The 14,203-nt window shown below is 35.5% G+C and overlaps 1 protein-coding gene across 1 annotated transcript in view; it reads right to left on the bottom strand.

Annotated features, from left to right (window-relative positions):
- The window catches only part of LOC126087505 (phospholipid-transporting ATPase ABCA3-like), a 239,836-nt gene that overhangs the window by 74,529 nt on the left and 151,104 nt on the right, over positions 1 to 14,203 (bottom strand). Inside the window, exons 16-17 of the mRNA XM_049905036.1 lie at positions 13,952 to 14,102; positions 4,364 to 4,462 (exon numbers count right to left, since the gene is read on the bottom strand). Of these exons, the coding sequence (XP_049760993.1) occupies positions 4,364 to 4,462; positions 13,952 to 14,102 (250 nt within the window). The remainder of the gene's footprint in view (positions 1 to 4,363; positions 4,463 to 13,951; positions 14,103 to 14,203) is intronic.

The following is a 14,203-nucleotide window of genomic DNA, read 5'->3' as shown; positions in this document are numbered from 1 at the left end:
ATATTTTCTTGGATGAAATGTCTGTTCATATCCTTTGCCCATTTTTTAATTGGACAGTTTGTCTTTTTGTTGTAGAGGTGTTGGATTTTTCTGTAGATTTTAGAAATTAGACCTTTGTTGGGTTTGTTACAGCCAAAAATTTTTCCCAGTCTATAGGCTGTCTTTTTACTCTATCAGTGAAGTCTTTGCATGAGTGTGTTTAATTTTTAGAAGATCTCAGTTATCTAGCTTATCTTCTGGTGTTTCTGTATTGTCGTTGTTGTTGTTAGGTGCCGTTGAGTTGGTTCTGACTCATAGCGACCCTATGCACAAGAGAACAAAACACTGCCTGGTCCTTCACCATCCTTACAATCATTGTTATGCTTGAGCCCATTGTTGTAACTACTGTGTCAATCCACCTTGTTGAGCGTCCTCCTCTTTTCTGCTGAGCCTGTATGCTGCCAAGCGTGATGTCCTTTTCCAGGGACTGATTCCTCCTGACAACATGTCCAAAGTATGTAAGACGCAGTCTCACCGTCCTTGCTTCTAAGGGGCATTCAGGTTGTACTTCTTCCAAGACAGATCTGTTCGTTGTGTATTGTTAATTATGGTTTATATGCTATTTTGGCCATGTATTAGGGCATCTAGCATTGACCCTATTTTTTCTTCTATGGTCTTCACAGTTTTGGGGTTTATATTTAGATCTTTGAGTCATTTGGAGTTAGTTTTTGTGTATGGTGTGAGGTATGGTTCCTGCTTCATTTTTTGCAGAAGGACATCTAGTTTTGCCAGTACCATTTTTAAAAAGACTGTCTTTTCCCCATTTGATGGACTTTGGGCCATTGATCAGGTGACTATGGGTGGATGGATTTACATCTGGGTACTCAATTGGGTTCCACTGGTCAACGTGTCTGTCACTGCACCAGTATCAGGCTGTTTTGACTATCAGAGCTGTAATGGAGGCTCTGAGGTCAGGTAGTGCAGGTCCTCCCACTTTATTTTTCTTCTTCAATAGTGCTTTATTTATCTGGGGCTCTTCCCATTCCACATAAAGTTGGTGATTAGTTTTTCCATCTCGTTAAAGAATGTTGTTCCTATTTGGATTGGAATTGCATTGTATTTGTAGGTTGCCTTGGGTAGAATTGACATTTTCACAATGTTGAGCCTATCTATGCATGAGCATGGCATGTTTTTCCATTTATGGAGGTCTCTTTCTTGCAGTAGTATTTTGCAGTTTTCTTTGTGTAGGTCTTTTACATCCCTGGTTGGATTTTCCTAAGTGTTTTATTTTTATTTTTAGGGGCTATTATAAATAGTATTGTTTTCCTGATTTCCTGTTCATCATTCTCTTTATTGGTGTATAGGAATCCAACTGATTTTTGTATGCTTATCTTTTATCTTGTATCCTGCTACTCTGCTGAATCTTTCTATTAGTTTCAGTAGTTTTTTCATGGAGCCTTTTGGGTTTTCTATGTATAGTATCGTAAGAAAAAAGTGAAATTTACTTTTATCATATCATCTGTAAATAGGGACAGTTTTACTTCTTCATTACCAATGTGGATACCCTTTATTTCTTTTTCTCGCCTTACTGCTCTAGCTAGACTTCCAGCACAGTGTTAAATAGAAGTGGTGATAAAGGGCATCCTTGTCTTGTTCCTGTTCTTAAGGGGAATGTTTTCAGCCTTTCTCCAATAAGAATGATGTTGGCTATTGGTTTTGTATAGATGCCCTTTATTATCTTGAGGAATTTCCCTTCTATACCTATCTTACTGAGAGTTTTTATCAGGAGTGGGTGTTGGACTTTGTCAGATGCCTTTTCTGTGTCAACTGAGATGATCATATGATTCTTTTGTTTTATTTATGTGGTGGATTACATTGATTTTTTAATGTTGAACTATCCTTGCATACCTGGTATGAATCCAGCTTCGTCATGGTGTATTATTTTTTTGATATGATGGTGAGTTTAGTGGTTGGAATTTTGCTGAGAGTTTTTGTATCTATATTTCTGAGAGATTGGTCTGTAATTTTCTCTGTTTTGTAGTATCTTTGCCTGGTTTTGGTATCAGGGTTATGTTGGCTTTATAAAATGAATTCAAAAGTATCACTTCCTTTTCTGTGTTCTGAAATAGTTTGAGTAGTACTGGTACAAGCTCTTCTCTGAATATTTGGTAGAATTTTCTGGTGAAGCCATCTGAGCCAGGGCTTTTTTTTTTTAATTACCTTTTCAATCTCTTCTCTTGTTACAGGTCTGTTCAGATTTTCAACTTCAGTTTGTGTTAATTTGGATACGTAGTGTGTTTCTAGAAATCTGTCTATTTTCTCTAGGTTTTCAAATTTGTTGAAATATAGTTTTTTATAGTACTATGTTATAATCCTTTTTATTTCAGTTGGGTCTGTTTTAATGTCCATTTCATTTCTTATTTGGGTTATTTGCATCCTCTTCTTTTTTCTTTTGTCAATTTGGCCAATGGTTTGTCGATTTTGTTGATCCTTTCAAAGAACCAACTTTTGGTTTTGTTGATTCTGTTGTTTTTCTGTTCTCTATTTCATTTATCTCTGCTCCGATCTTTATTATTTCCTTTCTTCTGGTAGCTGTGGGCTTCTTTTGCTGTTCTCTTTCCATTTGTTCAAGCTGTGTAGCTAATGTTTTGGTTTTATCTCTTTCTTCTTTTTGATGTGGGCGTTTATTGCTATAAATTGACCTGTGAACACTGCCTTTGCTGTGTCCCAAATGTTTTGGTATGATGTGTTTTCATTTGCATTTGGGTTCTATGAATTTTTTTTATTCCGTCTTTGAATTCTTCTATTACCCAGTGGTTTTTAAGCAGGATATTAGTCTGTTTTCATGCATTTGATATTTTTTCCTTGCTCTTCCTGTTATTAATTTCTATTTTTATGGCATTGTGATCAGAGAAGACACTTTGTATTATCTCAGTGTTTTGGATTTTGTTGAGGGTTGCTTTGTGACATAAGATGTGGTCTATTCTGGAAAATGCTTCATGTGCATTGGAAAAGAATGTGTACTTTGCTACTTTAGGGTGGAGTGTTGTACATATGATGTCTTTTTATGAGGTCCAGCTGGTTAATTTTGGCCTTTAGATCTTCTGTATCTTTATTGAGTTTCCTTCTAGATGTTCTGTCCTTGCCGAGTGGTGTGTTGAAGTTTCCTACTATTATTGTTAAACTGTCGGTTTCTCTTTTCAGTGCTATTACAGTTTGTTGTTATGTATTTTCAAGCCCTATCATTGGGTAGGAAACCCTGGTGGCATAGTGGTTAAGTGCTACAACTGCTAACCAAGAGGTCGGCAGTTCAAATCCACCAGACACTCCTTGGAAACTCTATGGGGCGGTTCTACTCTGTCCTATAGGGTCGCTATAAGTCGTAATCGACTCGACGGCAGTGGGTATTGGTTTTATCATTGGGTACATAGATGTTTATTATGGTTATGTCTTCAAGGTGGGCTGTCCCTTTAATCATTATATAATGTCTTTCTTTGTCTTTTATGGTGGATTTTATTTTAAAATCTATTTTATCTGACATAAGTATAGCCACTTCTGCTCTTTTTTGGTTGCTGTTTGTGTGATATATTTTTTCCATCCTTTGATTTTTAATATATCTTTTTTTTTAAGGTGTGTATCTTGTAAACAGCATATGGATGGGTCCTGTTTTTTCATCCATTCTGCCACTCTGTCTTTATGGGTGCATTTAAGCCATTTGTGTTCAAAGTGATTATTGGTAGATGTGAGATTATTGCTGTCATTTTGTAGTGCTTTTTTTGTGGTGCTGATGTTTTCTTTGTTCCTCTTACTCTTGTGCTGAATTCCTTTCAATTTGTGGATTATTTTTCTTTCATTCTGGTAGTTTTTTATTTACTGAGACTTTATGTTTTTCTTCTTTATTTTGATGAGTATATTTGTTAACTTCCTTTGTGATTACTTTGAAATTTACCTCTGTCTTCCTAAGTTTAAAACAGTCTTTTATTACTGGATACCATCTTGGCTTCATCTCCATTTGAAAGTTCTATACCTACAACGTTTATTCCCTCTTTTATTGTTCTGACATTGTTATCATTTACAGATTGACCTCTCTGACTCCCTGTTGTAAATCTTTTAATTTTATCCTTGAGATTCCATTTGGTGCTTGGTTGAGCTCTTTATCCCTTCATTTGACACTTAGGGTTCCAGGACTGATGTTTGTTTCTGTTTTACTTAGTTTCTTGGGTCTTTGCTACATACGGGCAGTGTGGTGCTTCCATCTACAGTGCCATCCTGTCCTTAAATTTTCTAATGTGTGAAATCTGAAAATTTATTGAGCTTACAAAGGGAAATTAAATGTTGTCCTTGCCCTCCAGGGTTTTCCCTTTCCCCATGCATTATTACTCACCTAAGAAAGACTTCTTCCATGGTAGTGATAGAGGCACCAAAGCTAGCAATGCCCAGCTCTTTCTGTCTCACTTCTAGATCACTAAACAAAATTTCAAACCTAGACGAAGAAGGAAATGGAAGAGATAAAGCTCACACCAATATGCTACTTTCATACTTATATATATTTTTTATTCTAAACTGATTTCCCCTGAGCACTGGGGAAAATATAGACTATTCTTTACCACAATGATTATTATAGTTTTTATGCCTCTGGTAAATCAGAAATATGGGAGTAATGAAGAAAAAGAAACTATCGAATTGCTATAACAAATTGCTTTCCACTGTACTTAGTTATTGGATCTCATAATTTTGGGTCTTCTAATAATCCAAAAGATACTCTATATATTAGTAACCCTAGCTAGTTGATATGAGTTAACTTATTACACATATATGTGCTGTGGTTCAAGGAGCCCTGGTGGCACATTGGTTAAATGCTCAGTTGCTAATAACCAAAAGGGCCACCGTTCAAACCCACCAGCCACTCTGCATGAGAAAGATGTGGCAGTCTGCTTCCGTAAAGACTACATTCTTGGAAACCCTATGAGGCAGTTCTACTCTGTCGAGTAGGGCCGCTATGAGTCAGAATTGACTTGACAGCACTGAACAGCACTTAACAACAACATGCTATGGTTTCTATTCCAGTAAATCAAAAAAGAAAATCATCCTCTAATTAAGAAGAAAAGACACTCAAAAATAGAAAATGGAGTCAATTCAGTAGAAGCTCAAGACTTAGAGAAAGCCATATAATCAAATAGCCAGGGAAGATCTATGGTAGTTGAGCAGATGTGATATGAAGACATCAAGTCTTTAAAGAATAATTTTCCAGGGAAGATTTTACAATATACTGGTTTCAGAAGATTATCTTTCACAGAAACCTCCAGTTCTCAAAACCATCTCTATCACATTCCCACTAAGGGGAAACTGAACCTATTTTTGAATACCCTTAGTGTTGGGGGATCTCAAATTTCCCTCTTTTGGAAGATCTGTCAAAACTTCCTCTATATTTAAGCTTAAATTATTTCCCAACCAATATATCTAGCTTTGCACATTAGTTCTAATCTTACGTTTTAGGATTATATAGAACAGATATAATCCACCTAAATAACAACTTTTCACATATTTTAAGTCCATTTCCCCCTTCGCTGCTTCATTCCTAATGCATGACGTTTTCAACTATACTTAACACATATTTTCTTTTACTTTAGTTATTTAGTAGTTACTATGTGTGCATTGCACAAAATTAAGAAAATAAAAACCACCATAATACCATCCCCCATAAATAACCATTGTTAATACACCAATGGTTTGGCATGTTTACTTATTTTACTTCTTTTGGCTTTGCACAATATATGACAAAATTATAATTGAACTGTCATGGTATAAAATGCATTAATATAGCACAACATGGTGAATAATAATAGTAAATTATGGGATAAAGAAATGACAGAAAAGATCTAAATAAAACCTAGATTTCTCCATAGTCATTTTTAGAATGAAGAAGTCCTAGAAGTCCTAAAACAGAAAGTTGACCAAGAAATGCTGTTAAGTGAATAAAGCAAGATTGAGAACATTTTTATGGTAGGATTCCATTTCCACAAAACTAATTACAGTAGTCCCATCTTATTCACAGTTTTACTTACCCACAAAAACACAGTCTGAAAATGTTACTTTAGTAGCATGACGAAAGCTTGTTCCATCCCACCCTGTCCTGCCTAGGGGCCACAGTCACTTAATTTGTATTACGATATATTGTTATAATTGCTTTTTAACACTTAAAAGGCTTCTTTTGCAGCAGACATGTCCAACAAAATACATCATTTGATTTCCTGACTGCTGCTTCCATGGATGTTGATTGTGGATCCAAGCAAAATGAAATCCTTGACAACTTCAGTCTTATCATGATGTTGCTTATTGGTCCAGTTGTGAGGATATTTGTTTTATGTTGAGGTATAATTCATACTGAAGGCTGTATCTTTGATCTTCATCAGTAAGTGCTTCAAGTCCTCTTCACTTTCAGCAAGCATGGCTGTGTCATCTGCATATGGCAGGTTGTTAATGAGCCTTTTTCCAATCCTGATGCCACATTCTTTTCTATATAGTCCAGCTTCTTAGATTATTTGCTCAGCATGCAGACTGAATAAGCATGATGAAAGGATATGACCCTTTAAAATACCTAGGAATATCTAATCAAGGATTTCTACAATTTAAAAAAAAAAAAGACTCTGAAAGAGATTAAAGAAGACTTAAATAAATGGAAAGATGTTCTATGTTCATGAATTGGAAGACATAGTATTGTTAAGATGTCAATACCACTCAAAGCAGTCTACTGATTCAACACAATCCCTATTAAAATTCTAATATCCTTCTTTACAGAAATGGAAACACCAATCCTCAACTTTATCTGGAATGGCAAGAGGCCTCAAATAGCTAAAGCAATGTTGAAAGAGAAGAACAAAGTAGGAGGACTCACACTTCCTTATTTTGAAACAGATACATTCAGATACAGTAATCAAAACAGCCTGGTGCTGGTATAACAATAGACACATAGGCCAATGGAATAGTACTGAGAGTCCAGAAATAAGCTCAAACATCTATGGCCAACTGATTTCTCACAAGGATACTAAGTCTATTCAATGCGGAAAGAAGAGTCTCTTCAATAAATAACAAAAAAAACAAACCCATTGCTGTTGAGTTGATTCCAATTCATAGTGACCCTATAGGACAGAGTAGAACTGCCCCATAGAGTTTCCAAAGAGCACCTGGTAGATTCAAACTGTCAACCTTTGGGTTAGCAGCTGTAGCACTTTACCGCTATGCCACCAGGGTTTCCCTTCAATAAATGGTGCTGGGAAAATTGGATTTCCACATGCAGAAAAATGCAACAGGACACATACTTCACACCATACACAAAGATAAATTCAAAATGGATTACGGACTTAAATGTGAAAACTAAAAACCATAAAATTCTTAGAAGAAAATATGGGGACAACACTGTCAGGCCTGGCTTTTAACAATGGATTATCTAATATAATAACAAAATCAGAAACAGCAAAAACAAATGGGACCTCATAAAAATTAAAAACTTTTGTTCAGCAAAAGACTTTAACAAAAAAGTGAAAAGAGAAGCTACTGACTAGGAGAATATCTTTGGAAACTCCATATCCAATAAGAATCTAATAACCAAAATATATAAAAATTTCAGCAACAACAAAAGGACAAACAACCCAATCATAAAATGAGCAAAGGATCTGAACAGACATTTCACCAAAGAGGACATTCAAATGGTCACCAAACACATGAAAAGATGCTCAATGTCACTAGCCGTCAGAAGAGATACAAATCAAAGTTACAATGAGATACAATTTCACTCCCACTAAGATTAAAAAAACAGAAAATAACAAATGTTGGCAAGGATGTGGGGAAATTGGAACCCTTATCTGTTGTTGGTGAGAATGTAAAATGGTACAGCTGTGTGGAAAAGTGTGGCAGTTACCCAAAATACTAAAAATAGAACTGATCCAACAATTCTACTCCTAGGTATATACTCAAAAGACATGAAAGCAGAGACTCAGAGACTTGTACACCAGTGTTCATTGCAGCACTATTCACAATAGACAAATTGTGGAAACAACCTATATGATCATCAACAAATGAATGGATAAACAAAATGTGGTACATACATACAATGGAATACTACTCAGCCAACAGGAAAAATGACGTCTTGATACATGCTTCAATATGGACAGAACTTGAAGACATTACGCTGAGTGAAATAAGTCAATCACAAAAAGACAAATATTGTATGACTTCGCTTATATAAAAAGACAAGAAAAGGCAAATGTAAAGAGGCCAAAGCTTATCAGTGTTTGCCAGGAGCAAGGGGGAGGAGCAAAAGGGGGTTAACGGTGAGAGAAAAATTGCATTGATTAAGTATAGGATTGCACAGCCAATGATTGTAACTGCTGTCGATAAGTCGTATACCTGTAAAAAGTTGAATTGGCAAAAGTTTTGATATAGATATATTTACAACAGTGACAAAAAAAAAAAAAGGGAGTAGCTGCTGAGGCTACTATGCATAACCACACATCTCAGGGGATTTGGTTGGGGGTTATAGGGTCATGGTTTCATGGGACATGCAGTTGATTGGGCTAATTATGTGTTTAGTGTTTCTGTTCTATCTCCTAGTTCATTGTGTAGTGCCTGGGGTCTTAAAAGCCATTCAGGGCACAACAATTGGTCTCCATTCACCTGGAGCAACAGAGAAAGAAGGAGAGTCAGGAATAGGAGGAGGACATGGAATGTGTGGCTAATTGACTCCATGAACAACTGCCTCCTTTGCCATGAGACCAGAAGAACTGGATGGTGCCCAGCTACCATTACTCAACATTTTAATTTCATAGAAGAATCCTGATCAAAAGGGGGGAAATGCAGAACAGAATTTTAAATTCTCATGGACTCTAGACTTTCTGGAGCCATGGAGGATGGATGAACCCCTGAAACTATTGCCCTGAGATTATCTTTAAATTTAAATAAAAAATATCCCCTGAAGTCTTCTTAAAACCAAATAATAGTGTAGCTTACCTAGTAAAAAATGTCTACTTTGAGCTCTTTTAAGAAGTATCTACTGAGACCAAATCAACAACAGGAACTCAGAAGATTAGGGGGCATCCAGTTTATGTTAATGAGGGAGGAACAACTCAGAAAAGGAAGGTGAGAATAGTTGCACAACTCAAGGAATGTAACCAATGTCACTAAATTGTACACATAGAAAGTGTTGAATTGGTGTATTTTTGCTGTGTATATTCTCAACAACAACAAAATAAATAATATTTAAGAAAAAAATAATGAAAAATTCTCCTGTTGATAGATATTTGACTATTTCAGGTTTGGGGCTATTATGAATAAAATGGCTATGCATGCAAATATTTTTTACTTGTCTTTTGATGGGCATGTGTCTCTTAGGTATATACTAAAAGTGAAACTGTTGAGTCATAGGATAAACTTAGTAGAAATGGCCAGGGGGCAGTGGTGGTTCAGGGGTAGCATTCTCGCCTTCCGTAATGCACCCATCTGTCAGTGAAGGCTTGTGTGTTGCTATTATGCTGAACAGATTTCAGCGGAGTTTCCAGACCAAGATACACTAGGAAGAAAGGCCTAGTGATATACTTCCAAAAATCAGCCAGTAAAAACCCTATGGCCCACAAGCATCCAATATTGTTGTGCATGGGATCACCATGAGTCAGGAGCCAGTTTGTTGGCAGCTAACAACAACAATTTTTTTAACAACAACAGTAGAAATGGCCAAATGTCTTCCAAAGCAGTTACACCACTTTATACTTCTATCAGCAGTGAGCTCCAGTTGCCATGTTCATATGATATTGTCAGTCATTTTAGTTTTACCCATTCTGGTGGGTGTGTGGTAATGATATATTTCTCTCTTTCATTCTTTGCAATTTTGCTAATAGTTCCGGGAATAATTCTTGACATAGTCCTCTTTTTCATTAGTTCTATTTTCTGCCATTATTTATTGGTCAGTTTTTTAAATTAAGCAATAGGAATTTTACCTCTGATTTTTCCTCTTCACAACTGCTTGTTCTAGATTCAGTGTCCTCGTTAATTTGACTGACTATAAAGCAAAAAGTTTGAAAACCTATTTATTTTAAAAAACCACTTTTACTTTGCAATAAATTTATTTTCAGAGTAGGCATTTCCTATGCTTCTTTTTAGAGTGGTCCTTTTCTTTCAAAATTCAGTCTTTTCTACAGTCTTTTTTCATCTTCTTCCATCTATATGAAAGGAGATTGATGTTTATCTGGTTCCTATTTGTAGTCATATAGAACTTTAAGAGGTAATTCTGTCCAAGACTGACACGTGATTCTGCCTGATTCAGTGATTCCTCTTCTAAGTCCTCATTCTAGTTTTCTTTCCCAGAATCAACCTTCACCTCATTGGTGTCAATGTGTGAAGCTTAACTTCTTAGCTTCATTTAAAATCTCCAGTTTTCTAACGTCATGTAGACGACGAGCATAGGCTTTGGAAATAAATGGGCCTGCTTTAGAATCCAACCTCTGTTACCGTTTTGTTTGATCTTTCAATTTTTTTTTTTTTGGTATTGATTTAATCTTACTATTTCATTTACTCTTTCTAAGCTTAAGAGCCATCATTTATAAAAACGTAAAGTATATTTTATCTTCTCTTCTCACATGTCACAATGTTACTTCACTTTAACATTTAGTCCTCTGCAATCACTTTATGAACCTAATCATCCTAGCTTGGAGATCTGAACTTATTTAAAGCACCCTGAAAATTTCTCCCTCCTTATTTGCTCTTACATTTTAAATAAAGAATCATTCTCTTTAATCAAAAAGGTTGAATTAAAACAGGAGCTGCAGAGTTCTGCTTCCTTGATGACAGCACTGAAGCTTCTTCTTGCCATTCTTGGTCAAGATATAACTTTAGATTTTTCTTTTCTATTGCCCTTTTCCAAATTCAAGTTTCCACACCTTTAAGACAAATGGAGGCATAACTGGAGGAAAGGGATCAGCATACTTCAAAGAGGCCCTGCCAAAGCAGAACTCATTCCGCAAGGTTTATCTAGATCTGTCATGTCCACATTCTAATTTCCCTTCCATTTCTTCTTGGTTAACTTGCTGGTACTGATCTCAAATACTCGCTTTGTTTTTGCTCTATCAAATAGGTTTTTGTAATTCTCAAATATTTTCCCAACTTTGCCGTTCAGGAGCCAACCCTGCTCAGAAGCCAAGATGTCTCCTAGTCTAAGAAAAATGAATGATGATGTTATTACTTTTTAAACTACCTTTGAATAACAAATTCGAGTGTTAAAGTTCTTGATGATATTATGTATTAGCCTCTCATATTTATCTTGTTTATTGGTTTTACGTATCACTCTATTTTCTTCTCTTTAAGATCTTGTAGTCAGAATCTCCTTTTAAAGCTTCCGAAGACTCTTGAGTTATCTATCCTTTCGTAGGTGATCTATTTACTCTTCATAGGGTCATGCTATGGAATCTTGCTTTTTATATACCTTCCAGTTTGGGCAGCTGTCTGAATCTACCAAGTTCCATCCTTCTTTTTGCCATAAAGCTTACAATTATATTGTAAATTCCTCCAAAGTATCTGACAGTTTTTTTCTTCAGGCAACATCTTTTTTAAAATTGTAAATACATAGATAACACAACATTTGCCAATTTAACATTTTTCACTTGAACAATTCAGTGAAACCAATTAAATCAATCATGTATGCAACATTTTCTTGATTTATCAAAATTATCAAAAAATTCAGAGTACTGGATTCTTTCTTATTTCCTCCTTGTTTTGGGAGGTGTAATTGTTGGCAAGAAAAGTAAAGGACTTGTTAGGCTATCGGCTTTGAGGTAAATAAGACATATATTAGAAACCCACACTTGAACAGTTCCCTTTTCTTTGTTATCTTGCTTCAACATTGTCTCAGGAATATATCATGCATTTCCTCCTATTAGGTTACAGGAATTTCACACAATGATACATAACTTGTTTCTCCTTCTACTGTTACCCACTGGTTCCCAGCATGTCTCCACCCTCTAGCTCATGGACGTTGAGCAGATGCATATTGCCTGATAAGCAGCACTATTCTGATACCTCTCCTACACGTCTATTCCTTTGGAATGCTGAAAAATTTCAAGGTAACCTTTTGGTCTCATATAGAAGGTTTTTTTTTTTTTTTTAATGGAACATGGTACTCATGGATAATATCCTTTATTTTGTATACCAATCTGTTATTGCACTAAAAGGTGACCTCAGGAAATAGTTACTCTAAAGCAAAGATGAGAAGATAAAGAGACAGGGAAACCAAAGTACTGGAAATGAAACAACTAGAATACAATTAAAGTGAATGCTGACACATTGTGAAAAATGTAACTAATGTTGCTAAACAAATAGTGTGGAAATTGTCAAATTTGCTGTGTAAACCTTCACTGAAAACACAATAAAATATCATTTAAAAAATTTTCAAGGTAACAACTTTCCTTGCGAGATAAATTCAATAAACTGGAATATAAGTATATGTAATTAAAATTATTTCTTTTTCTCTTATTTTTTCAGGCAAATAAATACATACTAGTGCTAAATTACTGTTAGTTGTCAATTCTAGCTGGAATGGAAATTAAAATTACTAAGAAGTTAACTATCATTTCAGTCTTTTCATATTATACTCTGAAATACTGGATCCATACGTAATTTTTCTCCCCATTTCTTAGTTTAAAACGCTCCATGTTAGAGAAAATTTCAGTCTCAGCAAGTATATTCTTCCCTTAATCCACCATTCCATATCTGAAATTATGGCCTAGAAATCTGTAATTAGTTGTTCACTTCTTGAAGCTTCTTCCTGTTTCTCTCTTCCAAGTCCAAATGAGTAGTAAGAAGATAGGAATCACAACTACCACAATGTGCTTAAGGTAGCAACATAACACCCGGTTTCCACCTTTGCCAAATGAGTCACCTGCCATGTGTGTCCAGTGGTAGCTTCTTTTTCCAATTCACCATTATATTTCATTTTTTCATTCCAGCTTATGACTAGAGTCTTCTACTCAGTTGCCTAATTATGCTGTTACGTGCAGTTGCTTCTTATAAACTTTCAGATTTAATGAGTAAATTTATGTCCAAGGATACAGTTACCCTTCTCTCTCTTTCTCCTTTGTGACATATTCCTGTCTTACAGTTCTTTGATTTATAGGACTCTTTCCTGGCTTGCCTTGAGCATCACTTCCTTCATTCTATCTAGAACATGTTTTTCCTAGAAAAGGAGATATTAAAATCCTTATATTCTTCTTAAATATGAAAGTGGCTTGAATATGAGGGAATATCAAAGCAAGTACTTTCTTGTATATGGCAAGAAGATAAAAAAATATCATATTCTGTCAAAGCCACTAATAAATATTTTTAGTTTCCATTTTCCTTTTTTAGGATGGTTATTCCAGGTATGGAAACCCTGGTGGTGTAGTGGTTAAGAGCTACGGCTGCTAACCAAAAGGTCAGCAGTTCAAATCCACCAGGTGCTCCTTGGGAACCCTATGGGGCAGTTCTATTCTGTTCTTTAGGGTCGCTATGAGTCAGAATCGAGTCAACAGCAACGTGTTTTGTTTTGTTTACTGCAGGTACAGCTATTATTCTCTGTGTTTTTTTTTTTTTTTGATGAGTAATTTGGCTAAATGGTTTAGTCAAACAGCCTGTTTCATCTAGGTTCTTGTCACCTTTAGCTCCAAGAACCACCATTTAAGCCATTTTTTTGTTCATTATCTTAACAATTCCCTTCGCAGGCTGAAAATTTGTACTCTACCTACAACTAACCATTAGTTATTATCAGTGAACACCAGGAAACTATAGCAACTAGGTAGTATCCTCTCTTCAGTGCAATTTACAGCTATGACTGGAAATTTGACTTATTAAATAAACTCTACTTGTTAAGCTGGAAGAAACCAAGAAAGTAAAAAAAAAAAAAGATTTCTGGTTATCTATAAAACCGATCATTTGGCATTCTCTGGATCCATACCTGTGTGTGTACTCCTTGGGTAGAATAAATGATAATTCACTTCCAACATTGTTCTCCAAAGTAGCTGTTGGTATATGATGACGAAGCAACTGGAAGATTTGTTCAACATCGCAGTGAGGTTCCTTCACCATGACTATGTGGTATCCCACACCTGAGAAAAGCCATTTAAAAAAAAGAACAAATAAAACAATTCTGTACTCTTCATACTCTTGTGAGACCATACTTAACTTTCCATGGTTTGGGTGAACTAGA

The sequence above is a fragment of the Elephas maximus genome, chromosome 12 (genome assembly GCF_024166365.1).
Source record: "Elephas maximus indicus isolate mEleMax1 chromosome 12, mEleMax1 primary haplotype, whole genome shotgun sequence".
In the NCBI taxonomy this organism is placed as follows: Eukaryota; Metazoa; Chordata; class Mammalia; order Proboscidea; family Elephantidae; genus Elephas; species Elephas maximus.
This window is presented reverse-complemented; position numbering and strand designations above follow the sequence as displayed.